Raw genomic sequence first — 26,610 nt, forward strand, 5'->3', positions numbered from 1 at the left:
TCTCCTAATCCTGCACATGGTGTACTGGGCTCTTATAAAAAAACCATAACTCCAAAATAGATTTGCCATTAAGCTACCTATATAGGTGAACCGCGGAATATTGTTATTCCAAGCATCAGAATTCCCTACGCCATGTATCAACCATTGTTTAGTCTAAAAGTTTAAAAGTTCAGTGATGGTTAGTTCCGAACTTATCAGTTGAACTAAACAAATGATTTGTTTTACAGGCTTTACCAAAAGGTACAGAGAGCAACAGACAGCTTTTTTTTCGACCGTACCCGATAAGTCAATCTCACTTAGTATTTCAAACACCGTACCGATCATCCCACACATGGCAAGTCGTCCGCACCTTTCGGAGGAATGTCTAACCTAGAGGGGGTTAAACGTCACCAGTTAAAGGGTGCACCCAAAAATGAATTTTATTCGTCTGTAAGTAAGAAAACTGCTAAAACCTGCCAAAACAAAAGGGTGGAAGCATCTAGCTGTCAAAGATTCAGTTGAAAAGCAGCGGGCATAAGGATACAGCAATGACACTAGATATTAGATGATAGACAAGCCAAAGGTTGAACGCATTTGATGACTAAATGAAAACCACTCAAAATTCGCAGGCAGCAACGGACGCATGCGAGCTTGAATGTGAGCGATAACACCAGAAGAGTACCAGAAAAAATTGTTTGTTTCACTTTATGGTGTGTACTTAGTACCTGTTGGACAGGGATCTGGGGATTCATATATAGATTCGCCTGGAAAATGGGGTAAGAGGGCGGATTCATTACAGTCAGTTGAATAAAAAAAGTCCAAGGCAATTCCCGTAACTCAAGTCACTACCTGAATCTGCCTGAAATGCGGGAGAATGTTTGGAATGTTTAGAATAAAATCTACCAATACGATCGGCTTCAACTAGGCAAAGGTTCCCGCTAGTATCGAAGATTTCTGGTGTTCACCAGTGGATAGCGTATGTACCAGGTATTATTTCGCTTCTGAAAATCAATGAGCCCTAGAACAATGTCTCGTACTCCTTTATATTACTCAGCTTGTTACTCGAAAATATTGCTGGTTTTCAGGCTGGCAAGACCTCAGTGGTTAGAAACCAGTAAAAGCCGATCAGTTATCTTGATTAGCTTCAAGCAGTGACAGTCATTGCTTCAGGAACTGTCATTGCACAAGCGTAGTCGACCAACGAGCAGATCCAGACATTGCTTATCACGTGGATCATGGTTTACGAAAATAGGGACCGTTGAAGCGCATGTCGCGGGCTATTTCTTAAAACTGATCGATTATTTCTGGAATACTTCGGATTACACCTGTAAAACCCCATTTGTCCACATGTCGATCTGTCCTCTTTTCGAAAGTTTGTGCTCCTTTTTTGACCAGTGGTGAAGGACTTCTTGGTGGTCAAAAAGCAGGAAAACAGGCAAATAACTTGTTCCGCAGGAGGAATTTACTCCATTGGCTTTGGAGAACGACTAAGCGGTTCCGGCAATTGCAAGGATCAATAATTTCGTTAGGGTAAAGATTTGATACAATAAGCAAGGAATTTACTGTAGTGACCCATTCACACGGAACTTATTTACGAACACCTAATCATAGGTCAGAGGAATCTTGCTCGCATGAATTCAACCATAAAAATGTTAACCACTAACAGTTTCTTATTAATGGAACGGATAAAAATCCTCCAACTACAAGCGACTTTTTAAACTTGCAAACTGTGATTAAACCCTTTAAACAATAAGACAACGCAGATGACGTCAACAAATGTTTATTCTTTAACTTTATGACCCGATCACTTGTAGTACAAAATAATGACGGCAGTCAACTTTTCAAGCAGACACTCTACAAGGAATCAGACCACAGACTCATTTCCTGATGTTTCAACTTGTAGTGCCAGAACAACAGATAGACGGTGAAACTTAGACTTTCCGAGAAATGAGTTTTTACCTAATGCGGATATGGACATGTTTATCTGTAAAACACATTAAATTTCAATGAATTGCGGATTCTCGTATTATCAACTTTTATGAAGTTCTGCTCTCATCAGCATCTCTTACGTATATTGGTGTCTAAGAAGTGTTTGAGTTGACTAAAAGTGCTCCTTTTTTTAATTAGCTGCACAAGGTATGACTAACGGAAAATAACTGTTCAGTTACCGCGGTGGAGAAGCCATTATTTGCAGGTGCTTGGGAACATTTTCTGTTACATTTTAAAGTCATGATGCAAACTTGGGAAAGAGATCTTCCACATTTCGGACAGCTTACAAATCGGCACTGAAATATGACCCGCATACATTAATGGCCTAAGAAAGTAAGACTTACAGTAGACAACTAAAGGAGCTAGAATTTCGCCGCTAAACTACTGGCGTTGACAACCTTTTCCAGATTAAGCAGGCTTGTATACTGAGATGAGCGAATATATTTCAAATGCCCCGAAAATTTTCCCTTCGGAGCCAAGATGTCTTGGACAGAATAAGCAATGTGCGTTGCAAGTCGATTTTGATCTATTGTGCGGGGCATCTAGTGACAAATCTTCCACCCAGAAACTAAGAACGATTATTCAGAATTGCATTTCAAACGTACCATTTTTGTAAGAACGTTGTTCATCTTTCGCGAAGGTATTTTTTGAACCTGGAAGGAGTTCAAGCAGCTCCCGCTTGCTTATTCTGCTAGTCAAACTCTGTATTATACCCTTACGATGTTTTAAACTGTTTCGTTGGCACGTGGTTAAAATCGGCTCACGACAGATGTCCGACATATGGCACACCTACGTACTGAGTCACTTAAAATAAGTTTACAGAAATTAAATGATTTCTTTCCGGTCAAGAATTTGCCAGTTAACTTTCTCGTGTAGATGTTTTCAACACAATTGTGTCTGCACAAGCGCAATGTTCGTTTCGTCACTACATTGTACCGTAGATAAACCAACCAGATGACGTCACAAACTGGAAGAATGAGAAGAGCTATCAAATCTGCTGTAGGATTCGAAGTAAGTTCGCTGTGCCTGACGTTCCGGAGGCAGCTATTTGGGGTAACTATGCTTACAACCGCCAAGGAGAAAGGTTACTACTACGTTTAAAATAAAAAAAATTCGGGTGCACATTTTACGGGGTGCTGTGGCTCCTGAACTCAGAAACACTAAGAATTACTTTTGAGCAAATTTTGCGTCTGTGGAAGCTCTATATTATGGTTACTGATAGGTTGTGATATCAGCTACCAGTCTTTGACAAATCAGCTTCTCTTCTGAAATGAAAGTGTTTTCTGGGCAATTCAGATTAGCTCTGTCGACTGCTATAATACATCTGGATACACGATGCACACATAAGGTGTCGTCACTGCGATCCCGCAGGTCGTTCTCGTAATTTGTGAAAACCGGCAGCTGTGTTCTTTCTGCATGCATCTGAGGACACAAACACATACTTTTAAATTTTCTGATCATATGATACGTACCTTTGGATCAGTGACAAGATACAAAGTGCTTAGTTTGGTACCAGTTTTGGAACAGATGTGCAAATGTAAGCGAGAACGCAAACCCCAACATTTGTACGTAAGATGATGTTTTTTGATTGATCAAAGCAAGCGGCATTTCAGCAAAATCGCGTGTCTTACCCCGGAAGACAGAATTTTTGGAGGTACTGAGGTGACCATCAGTCGACTGATTTCGACCACTGAAACACCGGATTTTTCATTGAAGATTCAAGCATTGTGCAGGTTTCATTGTTTATATCGGCCTATGTTTCAGTTCGCCGTTTGTCACCAGTGCCCAAGGCCTAAAGCTTAGAGAGTAAACGTTCTTGTGAAGCTTAGGTTGGTGCATCTATTCGTCACACTCTGATTTACGGTACCATACATATTTTCCCATTAACATCTGCTTAATTATTCTCGCCAACCGACGGCGTAGCAACAAAGTAAAGTATTCCGACCTCTTCGGTTGTGTGCGAAAGCTTGAGAAATGAAACACAGGTCATACTTGTCCGTTTGATTTCGGGCATTATTCTGGTGCGGAGTTGCAAATCATCTCTCAGTTGGCGTTGCCACTGTAGACTTCAGCTGAAAGGGTTACCCGTTACCGTCATATCAAGTGCAAAATTTCTTGAGTTGCTGATTACAGTCTGAATAAGTCAGAATTCGGACAAAGTCAGCTAACCACCAAGAATAACTCTTCAGAAGTTGGTTTGGGATAGAAATGTCTCGACCCCCGTCATTGAGCCAAATCCGGTTTGAAAAAAGGATGAGCAGTGCAATAAATGATAACATGACAAATCTGGGGAACCCAATGTTTCTTCATCCAAGCCTCAACAAATTGCAGGTACATGTAAAAACTCGGTATAGACCAAACATGATCAAAGAATACTTACTTTGCTTTTCCATACCAACTTAGGCGGAACAAGTAAAGCAATGAGGGCGGCTTCAAGTTGCGTTTACCAGATGAGCTAAAACAAAAGAATGAGTAAGAAGCTTCATAAGGCGATGTCGTTCTATCCTTCCAGTATTGGGCTAAAAAGCCGTGGGCTGCTGTTTTGGAGGACGATTTCACCAGGTATATCCCCAGTAGTCAGTGAAGAAAGTTTGATCATACTTTCAGCCTGGACAGACACCTATGCTGAAATACTTTACAATTTCCGCGACTGTTGTCGGATGTGACAAAACCAGATTTACTCTAGTGCCTATGTTCTGCGTCACGTCATGCAGCCGGCGCAGCCTAGTCAGTCTGGAACGATAGAACGTAAGCTGAGAAGTACGCTCGAGCATTACCTCTGGGCAACGCGGATAGGGAGCAGATTGGTTTGCCAGTGGGTTTGTGTGAATGTGTTTTGCATTAGCTCTTCAAACAGTAATTTAAGCCGATAGCTATAAAAAGACAAATACAACATATAGTGATTTTGTTTAGTGGATTATAGTTTCATTCAACCCTTTGTTATGTTATGTTCGGACAGCACGTAATACCAGTTACAACTCTGTCCAAACCGACTTCTGGCCAATAAACATGCGAACAACGATTGCCAATATTTCAACTATCGTTGTTCATCGAAACCCATGGCTTATTCACTTATCGTAAATGGGTTTTACGCTGAATCAACAGTAAGTCCCGGAGACTCAGTTCGAAGAGCGAACAGACAGGAGTAGTCCCCAAGTTGTCATCATGTTCATCTTTGGCGGAGAAGGCGAAAGTGACAGTCAGGCCAAGGTCTTTGTGGCCTGCAGGTATCTGCCCTTCACGTCTATCTACGTCTCAAGAACTCATAAGCAGCAATATATCTAGATCAATCCAAAATGATTTATTTATTTGCGTTTGGTAGCCCGACGAATGTTGATGAAGAAATTCATATAATGTGCTAACCACAAACTGTAGTGTTTACAGTGGACAGCTGTATAATACACCATATAATACACCATATAATACACCATATAATACACCATAATACACCAAAAAGGAGGGAAAGTTTCTTGGAATATATAGCCTTTAACGAAACCCCAAACTTCGAAAGCATGTGGGGAAATGTCTTACAGAGGTGCTTACACCAATAAAAAATATTTTTTGACAGTTGACCAAAAGTGAGGGGAACCAGCGAACTAGAGCAGATATCTTCAGTTTGAAGGGCCGTTAAATGATGTTCGGGTTTATTGAATGAATATGATTCCTTAGATACGTCACCATCCTATTTACCTCTATTTATGGATTTAGTCGACACTCTGTCGGGAATACGAATTGTTTGTTTTGACGAGCGGAATTCACTTAAGGTTTCCTTTTGGTAGTCGGCTGAATAGACAGCTGAGAACTTGCTTTTTCACATTGTCCTTTGAACTGTGTCACTACACAATTTCGACGCTGTGGCGTGTACATTATGCAAATGAACAGTCAGAACTCCACTTGCCTGGTTATGTAAATCGTCCTCAAAGTTAGCATAGCTTACCTAGACCGCGTCCTTTTAAAGGTGTTAATATCCCTGACCACTCGTCGGATGTAGACTTGAGATTTGCTTCACTTGGTTAAAAGTGATGCTCACACTTCATGCGTTCCTCTTAGACGCTCGGCTTAAATCAGACCAGGAGTTTGCATATCTGAACTATATGTGAGCTTCAGTAGACGAACAATATGTTTCCAGTAAAGTATGTATAATGCAATTTTTATTCAAGATCGCTAATATGCCATCATTTCACCGATTAACTGGATGTGCGAACTGCGTTGTGGTTTTGGCGCATTGATTCAATTGCTGAAAATTGCATTCGTTTCTCATCACATGGAACGCGCTAGCAAGTTATTTGATAACCGATATCAAACATTATTTGGCAAGAGCAAGATATTAGGACGAAACTGAAGTCATGTCCTCCTGTGAGGTAGTCAATCAACCCAGCAAAGAAAATGCTGCCTGTACTTTCACTCGGGCCCATGGTCAATTTATCCAATAGCTTTTACGAAGTAAGAAATACCACACGTTTGTTGTTGCCCAAGACATACCAAACTCGAGTTCTAGGGACAAATCAGATAAAGCTGAGAAATAATTTGTCCATGTATGTTTGAGAGTTGTTCATTTTTTCAAAATACTGGTAAAAGTCATTTAAGAAGGATCCTCAAAGTGGGGGTTCCCAAAGTCACTTTAGTAGGCGGTACCAAGTGGAAGAAACGGAGAAAGCGTTCTCCAATGAAACTGTTATTAAGGCGTACATACATCTGGGTATATCTGAGTTAAATACGGTAATTTACAAAATCTTGGTAAACTTCATCCTTCAAGCTGCTGCTACTCTGCACTTTTTGGCAATAATTATTAGCACACATCTCACGAACCTCCGGAATTAGTGGCAAAAACGTCCTCCAGGCTAGCTTCGAATGCAGCTTAGAATGCAGCACTAGTCTGATTTTATCAGCAAAACTCAGCCAACCAACAGCAGAGTGATGTCAGTTTCGTTACTGAACAGTGAAGGAGGCTATATCCTGTAGTCCTCAACCATCAGCCTGGAGGTCTTTAGATCTCCGCTAGTGATACCTCACACGAATCAAACGGGTACTTTATGACTCTTAGCCTCCCAGCATAGAGTGGCTTCAAAATGCAGAATGAAATCTGTTAAATATGAGATGCCTCTACGAATAAACCATCGACCCATAAGTCGAGATAGTGAATGAGGCTTACAGACTGATTATCCCCAATTACCATGAAAGAGATGGCTGGCTTCTAGAGAGCTTTAAATAGTAAAGTATCGTGTCCCCAGAGCGGTTTGTTTGAGACCGCATCGCTGACAAAAACAAACGAGTATTGATGACTGGGTAGCTGAGATAGGATTTCTGCTACAGCACTCCCATGGTTGACTGGTGGGCGGATTCTCGCATCCATTTCGCAACTGACTGATAGTGTAATCAGTTTGAAAAACAATGGATTTATGCTGTGTTACTTGGTGATCCCACGAAGTAGGAAAAATTAGATCCTATATCGGAAGTCTTTCATCAGGATATTGAATTTCTTAGCTTTCGTTCTTATGAGAAAGAAATTCGGATGAACTCAGGCAATATCCATCTTTTGTGAAAAGCCCATACTTGGTGTCAGCTCTAAATTTCTTCCAAGAAGAGTAAAAATTACAATCGAGTAATCTAAAACATTTTGTCAAGACTTATTTTGGTAAAATCAGGACAACAATGGCGAATGTAGTGTCTAAGCTAAGCGGCGACCTGCTCAAATTTAAGTCAGTGGTCCCAAAAATATCTTGCGCTTCAAACAAGTTACGGAATGTCGTCGTGGGTAGTGTTACAATTTCAAACATTTTGCGCAAAAAGCGCGCTTCAGACTCAATACGCAGGAAAAGGAACGCGTCAGATTATAGAACAGTGACTGTACGAGTTTGTACAAGGCTGGATTGTGGTCACTGCGAAACCCAAATGCGGAAAAAGGGTGCGATAAGTGTGCCTCAAGATTATTAGCTGAAACGCACTGAAGGGGTTTTCGAAATACAGTGAAATTTCAGACGTTATTTCGAGACAAACCAATTCACTGAAATGCATGACGTATCTAACATTCGAAACGAAGAGTACAGCGAAGAATACATACAACCAGTCAATATGCTACCTGCCTTTGTATAGCACGTTAGGAATGGTTACAACCTAAGGCTTCAAAGGATGTCCGAAAAATAGGAACAGTGCTCGCAAGTACAGTCAACCGTTTGAGATTGCAAGAATAATGCAGCCGAAAACCATTTTGCAAACAAATCTTCTCGACAGAATTAAGGTCCGATTCGGAGTATGGGGGTTGATCTTTTGGGATAGTTACAAACGCACTAAAACAATCGTATGCACCTAATTGTCCTTCTTGTTTTAAACTCTACCAACTTGTGAAATAATCTGTGAAAGCGCGTGGTTCTCACTGTTTGCTATTCCTCAAATAGCCGCAAAAGTTTTAATATTCTAATATAGCCTATTGTGCTTCTTTTAAAGGTAATTATATCTGTCTGATAAACATTATCTAAAAGCTTAGATATATATTTAGGTAGAAAACTCAGAATCCCTCACCAGACGGTTATCAAAGATTCAGATGAAAATGACCCAGCCGTACATAACGTGCAGACCAAACTCAACAGCAAAATACGGCTTTCCTTATTCTTTATTAGAGAACATCGTCACTTGTGTCTAAATTTGGGAACACCGGTAGGTCACGGATAACCAGGAGGTGTATTGTTCAGTCACCCCAAGATACGTACTTTCGAGTTAATGCTTTCATAGGCTCTGCAGAATGTCAATATGCCCAGAGGTGTTTGGGAATAACCACACAATTGGCCAAATTTTTTCGACAAAACACAATCACTTCGCCAGTTTGGGACGTCATGACCAGACAGAATATCACTTGGCATGCTAATCAGGTAAATGGCCCACTTCTCCACACTTCGCAGCAACTGTAATGAACTAGATGGCATCAGTTGAGTCACATATAGAAGTGCGTAGATTAGAACGCGGGGGATACTCCAACGCCTCAAACAGGGATACTCTACCAAAAAGACAATAATCCAACGACTGATGGATTTCATGCCAAGGGGAGACTGGGATGTAAAGTTCTCGGATCTGTTACTTCAGTCTGAGGAACAGAGTATGCAAAAAGGGGAAATATCTTATTTAAAAGAACAAAAAGCTTGCTGGATGCAAAAAACCACGTAGGAAATAACCTGCTGTGATATAATGAGTGGATAAATTATTTTCTGTATCCTGGCGACTTGGTTGAGGCACGGGATTTCCGAATGTCATTCCGGAAGGCTAACACAAACTCCGGAGAGTGCAAATTATTTGACTGAAAAAATAGACTCATAATAAGATGCCTCAGACTAAAATGAGTGTTGTGGGTGCCATTCATGAGATCTACATGGCCCTTCATTGGGTGAGCGGAAAAAACACTGTGGCCTATTCGTAAGAAGCTGCAGTGACAGAACAAATTAATCATTTTCAGAAAATGTATCAAATCACATTATATGAGCTAAGGAAAGCTGTGACAACAGGCTTCGAATTAGTCACAGCGGCAGCATTTCTACCTCTTTGGCTCAGGGCCAAAAATGCGTGTATTGCTCGTTCGTGACTCACCTTCTCCAGTTACCTGTATTAGGTTTTGATGAATGCACCTTTTGCCCTTTTTGCAGAATTAGACGTAGGGGAAATTGGTATTCTCAGCATTTCCAGCTAGGAAGGGTTGTGTAAGGTAATGGGAGTTATAAGTGCACCTACAGCATCCGTGCTGCCCGTGTATCCACCTTAATTGAAGTGGCTCAATTTGGAGCCCTCCGCGTAGGGAGTTCATCAAATGGAAGGGATGCGGTAGTATGCAAATCTCAGTGAAGACCACGGATTACGTTTAATGCAACATACTCCTACTTAGACATGCTGGTGGCTCTCTCTGCTTATTTGCATCAGGTTCATTGGTTCAAACGAAGCGCCACAACCGGTTTTGTTCGGACTATCTTTGCTATCACTTAATGGCTTAGTTATTCACTTGTGCACGCTTTGATGACAACAATTTATCTTCGTTCAGTCAACCACACGTAGTGTACTGACTGCTCTAAATCCTGAGAATTTTTTGTGGTGGGGGCCTACTACAAATAAGCCAGTACAGAGAATTCGAGTTAGAAGCTCCTATACTGATTCCGTTTATCAAAGCCCATATGGATATCATGACATCCCTGAACTGATATATATATATATATATATACATATATATACTTCCATATGCGAGTAGCGTTGGCATGTATTTAAACGAAATTCGGTCGTTCATCCAGGTGTTTTTGCACTTTTATTGGACAACTATTGCTTTTTTCAGCGAATAAAGTTATATATGCATGTGTAAGTTTCTGGGGAACAGTGACTCCTCATATCAAGCTCATCCGTTGGAAAAGTCTTCTGAAAGTTGACAGTGTGCGTTTGTTCGTTTGTTAACCGAGGGTTAACTTAAGTTCGAATAGATTAACCTCTATTTATGAAGCACGAAAATAACTTTCGTGATTCATTTACTTTGAAACATATAAAGAGGCTCGCAAAGCAAAACATCCAGTCTCACCGTTAAAATTTTATCAAATAAAACCTACTTTTCCACAAAGTATTTTGTTATCCAACTCCATAACTGTATCTGTGATAAAACTGAATAACCATTCTTTTTCCTATCAGTGTTCAAGAATGGGTTAGAATTGACCGTGTTTCTCTGCATGAATCAGTTAGCGTGTAAATCAAAACACACCTTATGTTTTTACATAGACGTCAGCTTAGAGGAAAATAATACTGAAGGTTGACCGCCCGAAAGGAAATGGAGCCAGTAATGTTGATTTCTGATTGCTCATTTTTTAAAGAACCAAGCGATAAAATGTTTTTATGGGTTATTTACCTGGGACAGCTTCAAGCCATGTAAACTGAAATTTGAAATATCTTAATGTGTCCACACAATATTGATTTTACCACTAAACCTGAGGCGAGAAACATTTCATTTTTTTCCAAATGTTTATATGGGATTAGGGCAGCATTTTAGATCGGCGGTTACAACGCAGTATAAACTAGAAAATCTAACAAGGTCAAAAACGACTGTTTGGTAAAATGTGGGCGTCAGCATATAATGTTTTCCGAAACGTTAACAGGCGGATAGAGAGATACCTTTGTTGAACTGCAACATAACTATCGGTGAAATAAGCATGAAATGTGAATAAAGATGATATTCATGAGCCTTTATGAGCGGAATTTATCACAGACAAAAGGAATAATAAATTGCTCCCCCATGTCCTTATACCATATATAAATATATTTTTATGCACGTATCTGCGCATGTGGTTATGGTATGGAAACGAAAAAACATATTGCGGGCAGAGAAACAGCCACTGTATATGAGGTTGAAGATCTGTTGTCCGTTTGACGGGTGACTCCATGCTGGCCCATAACATACGAATTACAGGAAAATGTTGGAGTGATCTCCTGTAATATAGTAAATGGTTGCGCGCACGAGCAAAAGTCGCATATAGGTTTTCAGAGGAAAAAAGTACGATCCCACTTGAATATCCTTTCTGTCTTCTGAAGTACATAGTTTGACCAGCGAGTACAGTTTCGTCGCACACAAAGCCCGCCAAAATTCGCTCTGTTCACATCTCATTTACACTCATTTTTCAGTCGTAGATCACAATAGTACTAAATACAGTGGCTTACTATACAAGAGGAAGAGGTTCACATCAGTCACAAGACTGAAGGTCTATCGTGCTCTTCAACACATGAATGCATTAGCTAGTTTCCAGTGATGATCACAATGAATATCTGTCATACCGACGGTTCGATATAAATACCAGATTTGCAGGTTTTCTGCCACTATTTATGCTAACGCCACAATACTGTTAAGACATCGAAAAACATTTGGCTCTGCTGATGACCCATCTTATACAGTACTGGTATAAGATCGACCTCGGACACAAGGGAAATGTGGGTAATACGGATAACTGAGATTACCTAGGCTTAAGGATGACCAAGTTTTCAAGTATCAAAACGTGCTATACCATCTGCAATATCGCAAGGCATGTACCAAGTAAAGCACGAGGTAATCTCTGCGCAACACATTCAGTTGTAGAGTAACTTAGACAAAGGATTCAGATGTTTTGCGAATGCGTCTTTTATCTTTCTGCACAGCCTGAACTTTTTTCACGTTTAGGGGAGATGCTGTCTCCAGGAGTTTGTCAAAAGGAAACATTAAAAAGTACTATTCTAATCAAAAGTGAGAAGAGGTTTTTTTATTATATTGAACGAAGACACATGCAAAACATTTGGGACAACTGCTTTTGGGGAAATTTTATCAGACAGCATATTTTAAACATTCATTATGGAAAGGCCGGTCATTTTGCGAATGAATTACCTTTTGGTGAGTTTAAGGGCAAATAAATGGGTTAGCCTTGGCGGTTGTTTTCATTTAAATTTTATTCTCAGCCTAACTGTGAGGATGGTGTTACGAACTTAAACCAAAGAAGCTACTTCAAGACAAACTTAAATGGGCTGATCAGCGCACACCACATTGAAGAGTGAAAAGTGGTCCTGACAACTGAGGGTCGTTTGCTCAGTTTAGCTAACATCTGAAGAAGGTGAAGACACCAGAATCCAATACATTCAGCACGTAGAGAAATTCACGCGCATTCACGACAATGGGATAGCAAAATGGATGTATAGTATAGTGGTAAGAGATGAGGCATTTATCATAACCCCCGTGTTTTGTGTAGCCATATCAGATTATTGAATTGTGTAAGCAAAATCTGAGAATAATAATCTTCTCCATGATAATGTTTGTAGATTGGATGATAATATGAGTAGGCAATGAGTATTCGTAAAATGGTCGTAGATCGATACAGCAGGAATTCAGCTCTAGAGCTCTAGAGTCCCGTTGCGCTCCAGATGAAATGATTAGTTTTGTTGTAGACGGGACTTTCATAAGCTAAACCAGCGCGTCCTACGTTTTCAACGTAGAACGAGACTGACGAATGCACTTGCCGTATCGACGATGTTGTAAATAATTTCACAGTGAAACATGTTTCATATATCCAGTTATTTCAGATGATTTTTAATTAGTCTCTGGATAAAAGCACAATTTAAAACGGATAAGGACAACCGTGTACCTAAGTGATTCATTTTAAAATGAAAACGGTTCAAAAAGTACACATCAGAAGGACGACAAAAAACTTATGCCTTTCTGATCCGAAGCCACTATGCAAAAATGATTCATGTCATTGCGTAAAACCCATGAGCGGCAGAAGAAATGCAGATCTACAAGAATAATGGCCAAGTCGGCTCCCGTTTCCCAATTAGCTCTTCACATCGAAATAGGCAGATGACCACGTGCACAATGGAAAGAGGCTCATAGTGTTTGTGCTGAGTTGCATTTTCGTTGACCTGAGAGCACTAAATCCCATCTGAACTCCATGGGCCAATACAGAAGGATGAACAAGACAGGACAGTTCGGGAGCTGAGATGCGCGAAACGCAAGAGCATCAGAACTGTTTGAACCAGAAACCGAACAAGCTGGAATTTCTCAGACTGCGGCCGTGCTTTTGAATATTACATCGGATTTTTTTGGCCATCAGCCAACACGAAGCGGTCAATTGTTGGGATTTCGACGAATACGATAAATTTACCGAATCCGTCTTAGCTATCCAAGGTGCTGGAAGGAGGTGACAGCCATCTTGAGAACAGATTAAGCCAACAACGGCTAGTGAACGCCATGCGGATGTGTTCTGGTCTTGGGTTATTTGCAATGCAGTCCCTAGTCTACTCAAATCAACCACCAAGAGATACACCTGCTATGTTTTGCCGTTCGTGTTGCAAAGCCGCGACTTAATGTCTACGATAGCCGGTGGCATTTAGTCTGCAGCAGTGCCAGAACGGCCTTCTGTCACTATCGTTCTATAAACCAAAAGGAGTAGCATCTCACACTAGCAGACCATGTGCGTGCGCCTAGGTTGCGCCTTATGTGCAGTGCTCGCCACCAGACACCCCTATGTATATACTTGGAATACCAACCCTCCTTTTATATCCACGGCCTTGACCTAAGTGAGCTATCGGTAACATTCCAGAGGGACTCTGCCTCGGTTCTCACCCCGAACATTGTTTATATTCTATCTTCCAACCATTTGTTATACGTCGTTTTAGTGCTATTTATTGTATTGAATTGTGACTCAGTGTGTCCTGTTTTATTCCACCTACGCTCCGGACATTCCGTAATGTTAAGCTCCAGCGGTGCTAGGACTAACTCAGTGAATAATGCTGCGCGCACTGTGTTGAAGGATGGCTGGTACTGAATGTTCCTCAAATGTTCGCCCAGAATGTATTCCGAGTGGGCCACCAGGTCTCATTACATGCACTATCGGACACAAGTGTTCGGTATTACCAACTTGAATGGGCATTTATGTAGGATATACTGATGGCTTTGGAGCTGTCTTATTCTGTTTATCTTCAGGTCTCACATCATATACAGGGAGTTCGGGTGAATGCGCATGTGGCTCGGCGCAAACCGTATGTGGCCTTACCATTCTGCGCAGTTGTCCATTAGCGTATTTCCGTCTAGCAAGCCAACCATAAAACAAAGACCAGCCCACCATATACATACTAAATTACGTCCGGCTTTAAGCGCTTCTGTTAATGCATGATTTGAATCAAAATAACTACAACAAATTATGTCAAACGTTTTGTCATATTTCCAAGCCTAGGTTAGATTACGCCTGCTTAGTCTCCAAGCGTGAAACATATGAATGCCTTACAATCATGTCGATTATGATTATCCGAAAGTTTTAGTGTGATAACTCATTGGTTTTATTAACCTATAGTTCTTCCCTCAACAACACTGAACCATTCTGGATCATAGCGATACACAGTGCTCGGAAGCGATTTCAAATATCTCACGTTCGCACCATGATCGCAGTCAGCACCTGAAGACCGATACATCCAGTGAAGTTGCCGTGTATTGGTAATATAGCCTGACCATTTAATGCGTCTGAAAAACGAGGATACGGAATCGCCAACCCTGGATACTACATACCGGTTATTATTAGTACTATGATGCCTAGTCTTGTGATGCAGTGACCTATATTCTCACCAGCGCGTCTAAGGTCCATGTGGTCATTTTCTTTGTTGTAGCATTAAACGAACTACCGGAACAAGTACTATTCTGGCGTGTGAAACTCATTTATTAAAAACAAGTAAATACACAACCAAAGCGGTTGCTTTGGCAAAGCAGTAGCTGAACATGCGCGTTTGATTCAGATAAACTGGGCATGTGTTCGAGGGATTGGAGCTACATCTATGTTTTTACAACATGTGACACTGCAAAATGTACATCAAACCAAAAAGACAATCCTGGAATGCTTCCATTCACTCCTCACAATTCATTTTAATATTTCGTCTAACAACAAGGGAAATAGGGACTCATACGTCCTCAGAAACTGCTAAACTAATGCTAACTTATATAAAAGCGCTCGCTGACAGCTCAGCAAAACAGCGGGGATTTAAAATGTGGTACTCTTGAAAGTCCTGATTTTGAGGCATATCTAAGATGTTTTTTGAAACTAAAAGGCAGTTTCCAACAGGAAAACAAATTTTATATATATGATGAAAGCGTGCACCTTCGTCTGTCTTATAATTACTACTTTTATTGCGTCATAGCGAAGTGTTCAGGATCATTATGATAGGCATACCATACGATCACATTAGTTTCTCCCAACAGGCTTTTAGAACCTATTCTGCCAGTTTAAAAAGTGTGAAATCCACCTTCTAGATTTATTAAAAAACAGACGGCGTCTGAACTTTAGAAAATCTCCAGTCTCTGAATGAAATTCCGGACAGCATCAATAAAAGCTGATGTGTTTTGTGTGTCTACCTTCCGCATCGGTTCTTGCCATTATCAGAGACATACAAAGCAACATGTGAGCATCAGAATTTCAACAATTTGATCTATTCGAAGATTTCATGAGTATCAGCAGTTTGAAAATACTGGATTCTATCAGATTTAATCATCTGGTGTTGTCGTCAGTTGCTTTACAGAAAAAATCCACTACAAACACCTTCCGGTTTCATATCCTTACCCCAAGACAGTGGAAGTAAGGACGACGTATGATAGCGACCTAAGAAAAGCTTGACGAACTATGACTGAATCCAAAAATTTATTGAATATCGCTACAGTATACTTTATAATCCACCTGCAGTAAGTTATGCGAGCGTAAGTCTTTGAACGGCAAGAGCTTGCGTTACACTGTCTTTAATTATCCACTTACATAACATCTGATCGCTCGTCCAGTGTCAAGCAGCAAACGTCAAACAAAAACTTGATCGCGTACGTCTCGCAGCAAGCAGTAGAGATGATAACGCCGTCCACACTTTATCAAATCGGACTCCACCGGGTGCAAAATAAACATGGTTTGTTGATTAGAATTCCGGCCGATTGAGGAAACGTTCGCCTTTACTGAGACCAAACTCAAACAGATTTTCCACTGAATCATTGTTAACTAGAAATGATACGGATGATCTTATTTTGAACTGTTCAAGGAATTACAAAAGACGGCCAACCCCATGTACGCATTCAATACATAATTTCCAATACTAGTATGGTTTTTTCGTCGAATACGCTTCGTTTTTTTGGAAATAATGACAAAACCTCTGTGGTCTACGATTCCATGAACTGAATCCAGCATGTCTCTTAAAATTACTGATTAATTTTCTAGGCAGTTTTGAATATTATTGGAATAGGTGTTACATGACGATAACAAGGAGGTCATTCAAAAGGTTTCAGTCGCTAGTTTTGTGCTGTGGTGCAAAATCCGCTTAAGCCAAAAGGCCAGCAAATAAATCATAGGTGTTTCACCATTGGTGAAATGCAACGGTGGTTCAAATCTCACGAACCGCATAACGGGTTTTAAAATTCTAGTCCTCTTGCAGAAAATGTGCATTTTTTATTAACGAAGTGCAGCACCAGTTGTCGCCTCTTCGTAATGACACCAACACCCAATTGACTTGCTTGCTTCCCAGCTTGAGGTTTACCCTGATATATGCCCATGATTGCCTGTAATCTAACAACCTTGGTCAACGCTTAACCCGTGGGAGCTTCGCAGGTTGCATTCCTTGCAGGACCGATCTTCAGCAGTAACCCTTGGTGCAAACTAATGGTAGACAGTTTACAGGGACACAAAGGACGGGTTTGTTTAACTGCAGCAAGTGCGACAGAGAAACTCGTAAAAAAATACTTTAACTCCTAATTTTTCCAAGAAACGCTGACGACCAAGAATGCGAATACTGCACAAACACATAACAATTTATTTTACCGGTTCCGAAATACGGTAAGGATGAAGAATAACCAAAAACACACCTAAAATCTAAGGTAATTCTCAAACACGGAGAAGAGAAAAAACTGGGACTACTGTTGTATTTTACAAACTTTTTGAAATCTGAATTCAGTCTGTGTCCCGTATTTCATCAAAAGTTTAGGATGTGTCAAAACGGGCTTAAAGAAACCTTTTAACAGTAGCATGTAAAGCAAAACTAATCTTATGACTTTTGGATGGTTGGTTTCAGACTGAAGTAGTCCGAATGGGATAAAATCAGAAGGGAGCTTGTCTGAAAAATACAGGTTTCTCCTAATCTTGGATGGTCAGAGAGCCTAAGGCTATCACAGTGTTTGCGTCTCCCTTGTGGTTCACACCAGTATGATGGCGAGCCTCATGTTTGCAAATAGAACTATATCCACCGTGGGCTTCTTTCACTATGTAGCGACTGGTCGAGTGTTTGGTAGAATTTGGCCAGTGGTTTGCACATTGTCTTTGGGAAACTATTCGGCCTGCGTAAACTGTAACGATTAAGGGCTACAGTATCGTCAAAATGTGTCACGTTTCATGGAGTAAAAAGCGAAGTTCAAGTACGCCAATGATTTTATGAAATGAATGGCACCGGTATCTATATGATGGCTTATTCCAACCTCCAAAGTCCAGCATAAAATCGTGCAGATTTTATGAAGCCAGTAACGGGGAGCGAAACAGATCTTGTCATTCTCCTGCTTCTAAGACAACTCCTTTTTTACAGTGAATATAACATAAACTCAATCTTTAAGATAAACGCAGAATGGTGCTTTGAATATTGCATACGTAAAGATAATCAAACGTCTTCCTATTCAGAAGCTCGCCCACGTGCCTTATCTGCATACTTGACAAGGAGATGAAAGCTTGTCCTTAAAGTTGAGTTACATATGCAAATTCATTTGTGATTATTGCTGAAATCTTCACTTTTGTTTATCTCGAAATTGTTATGAATTTTTAGTAAGTAGTGTTCTTTACGTTAAAGACAAATCTAAAAACATACAAACAGTCCAAGGGAAAATGAAACGGTGAGTGAAATGTTACAGCAGACTGATTTAAGATTGTGTGGAAACTTCACACTTTCTGTTTCATTTACACGAATGAAAAATCTCATATTTCATGTTACCTGACTGCCCGAATCTTAAAAATCACAGCTGAATTTTACCTGTAATAATATATGCCAAAAGGAGGCCAATGGTGCTCAGCGTAATGTAAATAGCGCGGATATAGACCCAACGTTATATTCAGTCCATCCTAGGACCGAGCACCATTCAAAAGAGACCACTCGAATGAGTAGCTGCACACGGTCTTTAGGCTGAAGAAGTTACACCAAAATTTCGCCTTTAAAGAAAATTACTTGGAAAGATAAAAAGGAAGTTTTATCTCTTACAATGCTTACTTCTGAAAAGGACATACGTGCACTCTTGTACTGCAATGAAAAGTCACCTAGATGAACCAGATGAAAGCGGCCATTTCTGTCATTCAATTTTCCCTGAAAAAAGTTTACTCCGTAAACAAAGAGCTGGGTTTATTTGAACGGTGGGCTCCTCCCGAGTGTTGCCTTTTCAGGAGGGAAACACGAAGTTTTGACATCATGACTGTACCTGATGGAGACTAACGGAATAAATGAACCCTGTTCTGTCCATTATGATCAACAAATTGTGTTTTTTATCACACGGGTTATGAACGAGGGCAATAATTATATTACGCTAGCCTTATCAATATCAACATCTCAAGTATTACTCTACTGTTTTCTTGTGAGGTAGTCGGTAGTTATTTCCCAACTAAGAACTGTTGAACCCTCTCCCGGGCTCCGCTTTTGTTCGCACGGATCAACCTGTGGTGTTCTAGCCTGTGAGGCCAAAGATCAGTCTCAGACAACGGTGACGTAATTACACTTTTCTGACCTATTGGTCGCTTTTTTCCATGGCTCCTCTAATTCTCTGTGTGAAGCAAGACGCGTGTAAATTCCCTTCACTTTCACCAATACATGAAATTTTAGAATGATCACAAAGAATCTCATCAAAGGTCTTGCTTGGTTGTTTATTCTTAACTATGTACCGGACTAAATTAGCTACAAGAAGATAATAACCTTAAGAACAAAAAACGCAAAACATTACGCTTAAGGGCTAAGAATAGATTTTGATAAATCTGATGATGTCTCTCAAGTAGTTCTTGTCGGCGCGAACTCACAGCGGACCATTATATTACACTAAAAATCATTCACCTGGTATCCACTAACTTCTGGCTTCGGGCATTCTCATCAATATGTGAATCCAGGTGGACTATTTCCACTGTTATTTACACTCGCTTCACATCGGTTCAGTCTCCATACACAGTCCTATTTTTAAAGATTGTTAAGGTAAAAATTGGCTGTAATGTATAAATGTCATTATTATGTTCACATCGATTCAGTGTGCAACACGATTACGAGGGCAACATATGTGTTCACAGCGTTATCTGTCTTCGCGGCACACATGTGCAGACAGATTTGCTCATCTAATGCACAATGAGTTTAGGTGCAATCTATGTATCGCTTGGAACCATAAATAGTCTCCCTGATTCACTATGTTCATTTCAGTCATTTTCCGTCTTGGCTGGTGCAAAAATCGATTCTGCAACACCATTTGTGCTTCATGTGACGGCATTAGTTTACAGTCCACCAGTACTATTAGCCCGTGCATGCTGACTTGTGAAAAATAATGAGCACCACATGTCGGATGCTGTCAGCTTTCGCAGTCTGAGGACTTTGTGGTGAAAGCTTCCCTCGCGGCCAGTCCTACAAGCCTCCGGGTTACTCATACCAAACCTTAACCTCCAAATTATTGTGAGCGCCCAGGAATATTATTACTTGTTTGGAAGGCTTAGCTTATAATGTGGCTTAAAATGAACTAAAACGACCCGTTACAGAAATCTTTAAATTTGTCCGTTTTTGATATGGACAACTGAAGAAATACAGCAGCTTTTTGAGATGCACAAATGGATGGCTGGTCCTTCTGAATTGCTGAGTTATAAACTGACAAGCTTATTGCTAATGATATCCTTCCATGAAAGGACTACAGGATCTCCGTAAGATTCAATTCCGTAAAAGCCATTCCCACCTCTCCGGAAATTTCACGCGTTTTCCCCAAAGCGCTTTATTTTTTCCTTAAGGAGGAGTAACAATCGAACCACCCCAAAAACTCATGAGACTAGAGTAACAGAACACCTATAGGATTTCCGCTCATTTTTGTACTAGCCGAATCCCGTTCAAAGTGTCTATTATAACTTTTAACAGCTGAGAGGTCCCGCACTTGAGGAAATAAATAGTACCAAACTAACCCAAATACCGGTCTCCTGGTCAGAGTTAGCTTTTTCCCAGTAAATATGCGTGGATCTATTTTTTGCTTGAAAAAAACGATTTTCAGCCAAATACTTCCAAACTTAGCACTGGTAACGTGGCGCAACTCATCACAAAACAGTTGCTTCTTGAAGAGTGTTAGTGAATGACATGCTGAATACTGAGTTAAGAGGGATCCGAGTAAATTAACTCGTCTAGGTATAGTTTTCCGTATCCCAAGTTGCAAACCTTGGGTTAAAACCATCAAAACCTGCGGGCCCCAGGAAGGTTATAAAAGCTCACGTTTTATAATATTATATAAGAAATGTAAAATTAGAACTACCCCATACTACGACAAAATAAATCCCGCAAAAAGATAATTTTAGGATAGTTTTGATGAGAATTATGCAAGATTTTTGCTTTTTGCTTACTAGCCGATGCTCATAAAATGACGCCAACGCCTGTTAGACAAATTTGAGGACAAATACTAAAACAATTGGTTTGGCAGCTGAAAATGATAAATGGTCGATTAAAACCCACAACTAGCAGGAAAAGAAACCACGTGCCACGTGATACAACCAGGCATCTTACTTTGGAGGACATGACAGGACTTCTGGCAGAGATAACAGACTCATTACCAGTGATGTTTGGAGACAGTGTTAATTAAAGAGCAGAAAATGTTTTGTGAGTCAGCATCCCCGGAGGGCGTTTACACCTTTAACCATTGGACGCACTGCTGTGTACCAAACTAAAGTAATTCATCCTGAAAAACGTCCCTTCAGTTGAAACAAGCTTCCTGCGGTTGTAATACCCTGTTAATGAAAGGACTACTTTGCAGCAGAGAACCTTCAAAGGGTGATGCTTTCTGCATCCGCAAGTGATTGCGGTTGTGTGATTACTCACCAATTTCTTGGAAACAAATTGCCTACATTCTATCGCCTCTCTCTCTCTACGGTAATGGGGTTTCTGATAGTCGAAGGTTCAAATGAAGCCCGGCTTTCAGTAACCTCTCATTGTTGTCGTCCCTTGCGGCCTCAACAGTATAAGTGATAGCACATGGTATTGCCCATTCGCTCTTTCTTACTGTCTGTATCAGCAAAATCAAAAGAAACAGTATTATTACTCCCATCTTTCAAATTAGTTTTTTCATCGAAATGGCTAACGTCATCGATGTCATTAAGATTGTGGATCGTACCAGCGCTGTCGTTGTCATGAATGCTAATAAGTTGCTCGTTATTTTACCCTGGCTGCTTTTTGTTTGCAGCAAAGTAAAGCAAACTCCTTCAACAGGTATCACTCAGATGTATGGTCAATTCTGGTTGCGTTTTGAAAGTATGCGGTTGGTTTTATACAAGTTAAGTACACTATAGAGTGCATTTTGGGAATTAGATGTATAACGTAGTCGGTCTATTCGTCCACGGGTATTTAGCCCTAATTTTCTCAGAGATACATAAATGGTACTGCTGCAACTTTAAATAAAGTCAGAAAACATGCTCGTCAACCAAAGGGTGGAATAAAGGCTTGCCGTTTGTAAACTTAACACCTGTCTCGTTAAACATGATCAGGATTGAGAAGGTTAGACGATAAATCACATACGCCTCTATGCACGACGCTTGATTTGTTTATGTTCAACCTCCTGTTCATAAGCAGCTTCAAGTTAGGCTTACGTGATCAAGACAAGCTACATCACATATAAAATATTCAGGCAATTATTTGGCGATTCTTTACACAGACGATTCTCATTTTGAAACACTAATTTCCGCGAGGTCTTGCAACTGAGTGTGTCATAGAAACATTCTTTGAAGAGTGAAGCGGTGTGATACGCTTTTATCATTGATAAAACCACAGTGAAACTTTGAATGGGAGAAACTCTGAGAATTCAGACACCAAATCAGAGTCGCGTACTAAGCAGCTCGAATATAGCTCAGGAATTGGTTCTAAAAAATGACTGGAAGGCTTGGATTAACCCTAACTACAAGGTTGCCGAAAACAGCTCGACAGTCCACTATCGGTACTGTCCTTTCTAAAATTCAAGTGAGTGAATTCGTTGAGGTTTCATCAAATTGCTTTCACACTTGAACACCAAATTGTACGCAAGCAAAGTTATAAAAGAGGAAGTTTAAAACATCAGAGGTTCAGCTGGGTTCCCGGTGAGTTCCGCGAAAGACCGAATTCGTTTGCAAATGGGTGCATTTCGCCAAGAAGGTTCAACCATTGTGGACAGGTTTGTGGCCAAGGCTGGTCTTCAAGTCAGAAAAATGGCCACTGTGCACCGAATGCATCAGCCTAAGATGCGCGGCTGAAAATGTGGTTACCGCATAATAACCTGTCATTGTGTGCACATCCGGCTGCTAAGTAGCCGGCCAATAGATAGCGAATAGGTATGGCAGGACGAATTGATTCTCAACATAAAACCGTAACACTGTGCAAAAGAACGCCATATACAAAACACTATCTGCTTGTATTTCGAACAGTGACGACTGTTAGTGTTGGCCTTAATTGAAACAAAAGTGGGGGGCAGGTTATTTGCAGTGCTTTTATAGAGGTACAGTTCGTGTGGTAATGTGGTGTTTATCTGAAGTTGGGTCTTACCAAGAATATTTCCATATACCTTTGGCTGTCGTAAGGTTTCGTGTATCTTTGTCCGAAAAAAATACAACCTTAATCAGGCAAACGTTCTCCTACGGTAGGCCATGACAGAGCTGTTTATAAAGTCAATCTATAATTTTGAGCGACTTTAATAACAGATAAAGACGCTGATACTCAAATTCACAAAGAAGAAAGACTTAATAGTCACTCAATATTTTGTTGGTAGGGGGAACTGAGAAATATACAATGGAGACTTTGCATTGCATGTAAATCCAACCTGTGCTAAAAAGCCAAAAATCACAGTGAAGATGATTTATTCTCATTAAGATTCATCAGCAGTGCGTATCTCAACAAACTTCACTAAATTTCTAACCTACGACCTCCAAGCTAGTAGCTGGATCAGTCGATCGACCAGGACTAGCTGATCATCAGTGTGATTGCCTCACCCTTAGAGAGGATACAGAGCCACTCATACTTTAATCACAAAGCTGCAATCAATGTGTAAGGCCATGAACAATGCAACACCAATGGTGGTTTATGTGTGACTGTTTCTACAACATCGTTACATAGTTACGTCCCTCCTTATATTACTAGGTCGTCCATGACAAACGGTCATGCCACAACGGTTCGTATATAACAGGAGAACGTATGAAGGGGTTTAAACTGTCAATGGGATGTCGATGGTTTTTTAGCGGATTGTTAAGTAATTTGTTAATTTTGTTCAAAATTTTAAGTCCACCATTCAATGTGATTCTACGGGGGAATATCCGCAGTACTTTCTCCACCATGCGTAATTAGGCGCTGAGATCGTATTCGCACCAGTCATCATTAAATTTACACACACACACACACACACACAAGGGTACACGTGTTTGCAATCAGTGCAAAAATCAGTATAGTAGTGTGAAACACAGACTTGGGCACAAGTTCGGCTCAAATTAATTGTGTTCAGGCTTGCATCATAAACTTTTCCACATTCGAATGATGTGTCTCATGAAAATGCCACAAAAGGGAACACACCATCTAGTGTGATCAAAACATCGCCTGTTGGTCAGACACTCTTGGACAGTAAACACCATTGGCAGTAGTAGATCAGCACGGAAGTTGAGTAGACTTCTTAAAATACCCAATCCTCAGTGCTCTGAAAAAGTCGCCGGCATTTATTTGACACGTCACAACCTTCCCAACTGAGTAGATTTCATGTGATGATACTAACGCTTAGAGAGTGATCGATCTTCCATGGGGTTTATGCGCTTTTCCTCAGTTCTTGTGGAGATATTTGTTCACTGAGTAAGGTAGTGTTGGACAGAAATGTCAGCCATGTTTCCACCCATCGCAGTACGCTTGTAAAAATCATGTTCCGTATTGTACTGCTTGAACCAATACGTTGCGTGCGTACAAGATGGATAATCATGTACAGAATGCTAATCAACATGCACTAAGCTCCCGTTTAGCAAGTTGGCTTTAAATCCAGCCCTTAACTGGGTTACAGAGTAATTTTGGTGGATTTCAAGAGATCCACGTGATAAGTTCTTTGTGCTACCCAAAGAACGTTTACTATGCTATTAGCTACTCATCTCCAGAAGCCACATTGGATCCAAAGCTCATCTCAAAGCCTGTAGACATAGTCAGGCGGGGTGTGGAAAACATACTTATTTGAAATTTTTCAGTTAACTGAGTATCAGTTAAGTCGCCTACATTTAGAACAGTTATATACCTATTGGTGCATAAGGTTATATCAGAATTTCACAGTAATAGGGTCTTCAGAAGTCGCTGGGCTTTTGGCACATGAAATAAGAGGCACTGACAAAAAGTCGTTGGGGCTGGTGTGAAATACACTGTCTGAAGGGACATCTTCTATGGTTTCATAGGTAGTTTGGTTCTGGAACTGAGAAGGAATAGCTATTCTACAGGTTTTTGAGCTTTCAGTCAAGCCCTATTAAGTCGAAAAATGGATAATGGGAGCCGATAAAATTAGCAGTTGTAAGGTGTTACGTGATTAGCTCAGACTGTCAAATGGCACACTGCTTAAAATCTCAGGTCAAATTTAATTTTTCGGTTCATCTACCGTCTCCACGTAACTCAAATTGAAGGGAGAATGGATTTTCAATAAAGGTTGCTAAATATTGCGCCCTCTTATAGCTTTAGGGATTCTCGCGTCTGTGATCTTCATCACAGCCTAACATTTTCTAGCCTTTTCCTCATGCAAACGACAGAGCTAATGCCTTAACCTGAAATACAAAGATTCCCTAAAACCATCACCTGGCACTTTTTTACAATATTTCCAAAAATGACGTGAATTTGGCTGTAACCTTGTTATAAAACGCACAATGAAAAGCTTTAAATCCTCAGTCAGTTACGTTTTAGATTGATCAAACTGAATTTAAAAATTCTTGTAGCACTCAAAACAAGTAAATGTTTAGCCCCTCTCAGGGCACAGTAACGCAAAACTAACTGCCAACATCACGCAGTATAAATAGCCCGTAGTGAGTCCCTAAGAGCAAGCCTTACTGAACCCCTGATAACTTGACCCGCTCATGTGGCTGTCTTCAATCTCCAGGAGCACGGCACAGAAGCGTGACAAGTGTACATGAAATGGTACGTGGGAGTGAGCAAAATGGGTGTGTTCCTATCTTGCTGATTCTCACATGCAGGTGCTGCGCGCTTTAAAGAAAATCTTCAGGAGTGAGTGCAGTGCGTCAGAATGCAAAACTAGGCACATGTCTACCATTTGAGGTGATGAACAAGCCACACGATAAGTGGTTCAAAATGTATCTGAATTAAGCCAATCGATCTGCGGTATTGATCAGAGTTGACGGCATATTGTCATAAATTACGTTGTGAAATCACAATTTAGCTTGGTGGTTGAATAAATACCCAAAAATATTGGATTTTGGTGTTAGCTTACGATAATCTAGTGGGCGTGTCAATTCATGGAGCATGACCGTTTATTGATGGGTAGCTTATTCTCTAGAAACCAATAAGCTAGTAGTATGTTCACTGTTGGCAATCGAGTTAAATCGATTGTCAACGTAGTCACTGCTGGTATGGTGGTGAGTTTCACCGAGTCAGTGTTAAAACAAAATCCCCGTCAGAAATTTTCTGCAAGGAAGATCCGCTATGCACGGTCTATCGTGCCGCTTAGAGAATTAGAATTAGCTTAGATTTCCTTAATGTGGTTGAGGATACCACTTCGTTGTGCGTAAGGTTCAAAAAGCTTATCCTTGAAAAACATGGAAAATGAATTGTACTCCACTAAATCGGCTTCCTGATATCTAATAGTACGTACTACGACAGCCAAACGTACACCTTAACTCCGATTGTCATTTCCACTGAAACATCTAATTTCGGAATGCTTAATGTAACAGTCCTAAATTGCATGGTTCTATCCGAGGTACAACT

General features: G+C 40.4%; 1 protein-coding gene across 1 annotated transcript in view; it reads right to left on the reverse strand.

Annotated features, from left to right (window-relative positions):
- T265_11123 (hypothetical protein) overlaps positions 1-26,610 on the reverse strand; it is a gene marked incomplete at both ends in the record, with an annotated part of 53,497 nt that overhangs the window by 13,120 nt on the left and 13,767 nt on the right. Inside the window, one exon of the mRNA XM_009177691.1 lies at positions 4,349-4,423. Within this exon, the coding sequence (XP_009175955.1) occupies positions 4,349-4,361 (13 nt within the window). The remainder of the gene's footprint in view (positions 1-4,348; positions 4,424-26,610) is intronic.

The sequence above is a fragment of the Opisthorchis viverrini genome, assembly GCF_000715545.1.
Source record: "Opisthorchis viverrini unplaced genomic scaffold opera_v5_447, whole genome shotgun sequence".
Classification (NCBI taxonomy): domain Eukaryota; kingdom Metazoa; phylum Platyhelminthes; class Trematoda; order Opisthorchiida; family Opisthorchiidae; genus Opisthorchis; species Opisthorchis viverrini.